The 5,000-nt window shown below is 36.1% G+C and overlaps 1 protein-coding gene across 1 annotated transcript in view; it reads left to right on the top strand.

The window, feature by feature from the left end:
- The window catches only part of LOC143029987 (uncharacterized), a 228,293-nt gene that overhangs the window by 52,691 nt on the left and 170,602 nt on the right, over nucleotides 1–5,000 (top strand). Inside the window, exon 5 of the mRNA XM_076193197.1 lies at nucleotides 1,760–1,821. Within this exon, the coding sequence (XP_076049312.1) occupies nucleotides 1,760–1,821 (62 nt within the window). The remainder of the gene's footprint in view (nucleotides 1–1,759; nucleotides 1,822–5,000) is intronic.

Below are 5,000 nucleotides of genomic sequence, written 5' to 3'. Positions count from 1 at the left end.
ACTCATAAGGGACTAGAAACAAACAAGATATTTTTCAATAAGAAAATTTCAATTTATATTCAGAATCACAAATATGCCTCACGTAGCGTCGGTAGGAATCATCGTCATGACGTCATACATTGACGTGATTTTTAACCGACTTACGCGACTGCATTTGTATCAATATATAACATTAGATAAAGGCCTACATGTTTTTCTTAAAGAAAAAATGTTTACCGGTCTACCAATACTTATGATTTACTGTTGTTGTTTTGTAAAGGAAGCGATGTTGTTGTTCTTGTTCTTGTTTGTCCGTTCGCCGTTTCCGTTGTGGGTGATTGTACTAAGTGGCCTTTGTTCCTTGGGCAATTGTTTGTGGTTTTCGGTGCATTTTGCGCATTTCCTTGTTGCCCCCACCTCCACACACCCACACCCACCCCACAGCAAGGTGTGGTGAGTGCAGAGGTTGAGGGGGAGGGGTGGGGAAGGGCATTCGCCTGGGAACGACAAGCAACGGTTACAATCCAACTCTGTTTCGAAAAGTGCGGCATTTGCTATTTCTTAAAGAATACGTTAATATTATATTCATTTATCATCCAGAATTTCAACAAAGTTACCACTGCAAAAGGGATATTTTTGCAATTGAATTCAGTCACTTAGCGATAAATAAAATTAATTATTAAGCTTAGCTAGAGGATTGATAAAATCATTACTTGTTAGAACAGAATTAGTCAGGAATGAATTTGGACCAAGACTAGTGACCTCATTCATCTATCTCCACATTCATATACATGTACATACACATATGCATATATGAATATCTTTGAGCAAATTTTTCTTCCTTAACAGGTATTATTGAAAGTGAATATTTCTCATAGAAATGTTAAGATTTTCTTTTCTCATCAGTCTCTTTATCGTTCTGAGCACACACACGCACACACACACACACACACACACACACACACACACACACACACACACACACACACACACACACACACACACACACACACACACACACACACACACACACACACACACACACACACACACACACACACACACACACACACACACACACACACACACACATATATATATATATATATACTGTATATATATATATATATATATATATATATATATATATATTTCTATATGTATATATATATATATATATATATATATATGTATATATATATATATACCAACATATGTATATCAGCTTGCTATATAAGTTTTATATTTTTCCCTGTGAAACTTCAGTCATGTTTAAGTTAATCAGTTTGTCATCTTTTACTGAACATTATTTTCCTTTCAGTCCAGTGAATAGAAAAGTGTAAAATATGTATCTCTCTCTCGCTCTCTCTCTCTCTCTCTCTCTCTCTCTCTCTCTCTCTCTCTCTCTGCCTCAATTTTTTCTCTTTCTCTCTGCCTCTATTTCTCTTTCTCTTTCTCTCTGCCTCTCTCTCTCTCTCTCTCTCTCTCTCTCTCTCTCTCTCTCTCTCTCTCTCTCTCTCTCTCTCTCTCTCTCTCTCTCTCTCTCTCTCTCTCTCTCTCTCTCTCTCTCTCTCTCCATCCCCCCTCTCTCTCTCCATCCCTCTCTCTCTCTCTCTCTCTCTCTCTCTCTCTCTCTCTCTCTCTCTCTCTCTCTCTCTCTCTCTCTCTCTCTCTCTCTCTCTCTCTCTCTCTCTCTGTGTGTGTGTGTGTGTGTGTGTGTGTGTGTGTGTGGGTGTCTCTGCGACGCACGGTTGGCTAACCTCCTTCCTAATCTTTCCAGGTGGACACGTGCAGTGCCATGACCAAGGCCCCGGTGTCGGCACCAACGGTCGTTCACGTCAGGTGAGTTCCTGCTCGGGTGGAGGTGATTGTGCGTATACGCAGTTCGAGATACCGAGAGTTCCTGAGTGACAATACCTGTGTCCTGGGTTCGAGTCTCAGCAGGGATGGAGAGAAAGCAAAGACTTTGGGGTTGAATGAATGAGTATAAAAATATTAATTAAATTAAGTATAAACAAATAATATATTATGGAAAATGTATAAAAAGTAAAGTGTAAATAAAAGATAAACTAAATATAAAGTATAAATAGGTAAGTACAGTTGGCGACAAAAGCAGTGTGGTCATGTGCCACAGAAGGCCGCGGTTCGAGTCTTCCTTTCTGTGGACACCCCGGGGCAGCACCCCCCCCCCGTTCCCCAGGTCTTGCACCTGTGGGGGGGGCACGCCCCTGTGCTCAGAAAGCCGCCCTTAGGGAATGTGATTCGCGCCCACGATGGGACCACGCCCTTGGGTACACTACAAACATAGGTCTTCACAAGGACATCCTAAAAAAAAAAAAAAAAAAATATCTTCCTCTCCATTGGCGACATCTTCCTTCTTAATCTCCTGAGGAAATATCAGAGCATACGGGTAGACCATAAGATATGAAAAGTCAACGAAACAAAGAAAAATGCATTTAGTTGTCATTCCTCTTGCGAGATTGCACGGAATATATATATATATATATATATATATAATATATATATATATATATATATATATATATGTATATATATATATATACATACATATATATAAACACACAATTATATATATATATATAAATATATATACATATATATATATACATATATATACACACATATATATATACATATATATACACATATATATACATATATATATATTACAAAGGGTTACAAAGGCGGAGCATGCCGACAGGAGACCTTTTGGTCCATATCTAGGTCGGATGCGAAGAAAAAAAAATAATAACATAATAATTATAAAAAAATATATAATAATGTATACAACAAACAAAATACATAAATAAATGCATAGGTATAGTTGAATAACAAACAAACAGGTAAACAGTAAATAATAATAAATTGACACATAACTAATAATAAATGAAAATCAAAGAGACAAATGATAACAAAGCAAAACAAATAATATAAAATAAATTATAATCATTACAGCATCTTGCTTAGGTGTTTATCTAAATGAGTCTTAAAGCTTCGAACTGAACTACATTGCACTACCTGTGCAGGAAGTTTATTCCATTCATTAACTACACGGTTGGCAAAGTTGTTTCTACCTACTTCCAAATTGAATCTATTTCCGGATAGTTTGAGACCATTGTTTCTTGTCTGATTCTCATTCAGTGTGAAACTTTGGTCACTTTTGATGTTGTCAATTCCCTTTACAATCTTAAAGACCTGTATCAAGTCACCTAGAGTCTACGCTTTTTTAGGGAAAACAGATTCATATGTTTTAGTCGATTTTCGTATGATTTATTTTTGATATTTGGAATCAGTTTTGTGGCTCGCCGTTGTACTTTTTCCAGTCTGTCAATGTCTTTAATGAGATTCGGTGACCATACAGAAACAGCATATTCCAAATGTGGACGAACTAACGATTTATATAGCTTGTTCATGAGCGATGGACTTTTGAAATCAAAAGATCGCGCAATCAGTCCTAGAATCTTATTTGCTTTCTCAGAGGCTGAAATACACTGCTTGGATGATTTGAGGTCGTTACTGATAATTACGCCGAGATCTTTTTCACTATCCACTTTTGTTAACGAATTTCCAAATAACTTGTAATCGTACTTATTGTTGTTTTTACCTATGTGCATTACCTTGCATTTACTCGTGCTAAATTTCATTAGCCACTTTTCAGACCATTGCTGTAATTTATCTAAATATTCTTGAATATCTAATTGGTTTAAGTGATCATTTGCCACTCTGCACAATTTTGTATCATCAACAAATTTGGAAACAGTAGATCTTAGTCCATGGTCTATATCATTTATATATACTATGAATAGAAGTGGCCCAAGAACGGAACCCTGAGGAACTCCACTTGTAACATTTTCCCATCTAGAAGTTTTTCCATTTAAAACAACTCTTTGTTTTCGACCATTCAACCAATTACTAGTCCAACTTAATAGGCTACCACTTATTCCGTGTAAAGCTAATTTAGTAAGTAGTCTTTCGTGTGGGACGGTATCAAAAGCTTTTGCAAAGTCTAGATATACTAAATCTATATTGTTTCTTTTGTCATAATTCGATATAACTGTGTTGTAGAATTCGAGTAAGTTAGTCACGCAAGAACGTTTCCATCTGAAACCATGCTGGCTATCATTTATCAAACGGTTACTTTCTAAATGATGTTCGATAGCATCTCTGATGATAGTTTCCATTGTTTTTCCTACGATTGAAGTCAAACTTATAGGCCTATAGTTATTTGGTTTCTTTTTGTCACCTTTTTTGAACATGGGAATAACGTTAGCTAGCTTCCATTCTCTTGGGACATCTCCGGATATGATGGATTTCTTGAAAATAATTTCTAATGGAACAACAATCTCATTTTTAATTTCCTTTAGGATTCTTGGATGCCAGCCGTCAGGCCCTGGTGTTTTATTACCTTTGAGTTTATCTATACACCATTTAATTTTTTCTTTTGTTATATTTACCGTAGTGAGTAAGTTTACCCTAGACTTTTCACAGGTTTCAGTTTGGAGTTCACTTTGAGGTGTTTCGTCTACGAATACCGAGCTAAAATAATTGTTTAAGATATTACACATTCCTTCATTTGAATATTCAAGTTGACCGTCAGCAGATAATAGTGGACCAATGTGATTCCTAACAACCTTTTTATCTCTAATGTAACTATAGAATTCTTTGGGATTCTCTTTGGATTTATCTGCGATTTTCATTTCGTATTGTCGTTTTCTTTTTCTTATTGTCTTTTTTAAATCTCTCTGTATTGATACATAACTTTCATAGTCATTAGATGCACCCGAGCACTTATATTTCTTATAAGCCTGTCTCTTTATAACAATACTTTTTTCAGTTTCTTTGTCGAGCCACTTTGGGCGAGACTGATTTGGGGGACGTCTGTCCTTAAAAGAAATGTAAGTTTGAATCATCTTAGTGAGCGTATTTTGAAATATTTCCCACATCTGATCTACAGGTCTTTCGTTTAATTTTGTCTCCCAATCTGTAAGCTGAAGCTCCTG

The sequence above is a fragment of the Oratosquilla oratoria genome, chromosome 11, assembly GCF_046742065.1.
Source record: "Oratosquilla oratoria isolate Oo_2021 chromosome 11, ASM4674206v1, whole genome shotgun sequence".
NCBI classification, from domain to species: domain Eukaryota; kingdom Metazoa; phylum Arthropoda; class Malacostraca; order Stomatopoda; family Squillidae; genus Oratosquilla; species Oratosquilla oratoria.
The sequence above is the reverse complement of the archived record's forward strand: the minus strand, read 5'-3'. Positions and strand labels throughout refer to the sequence as shown.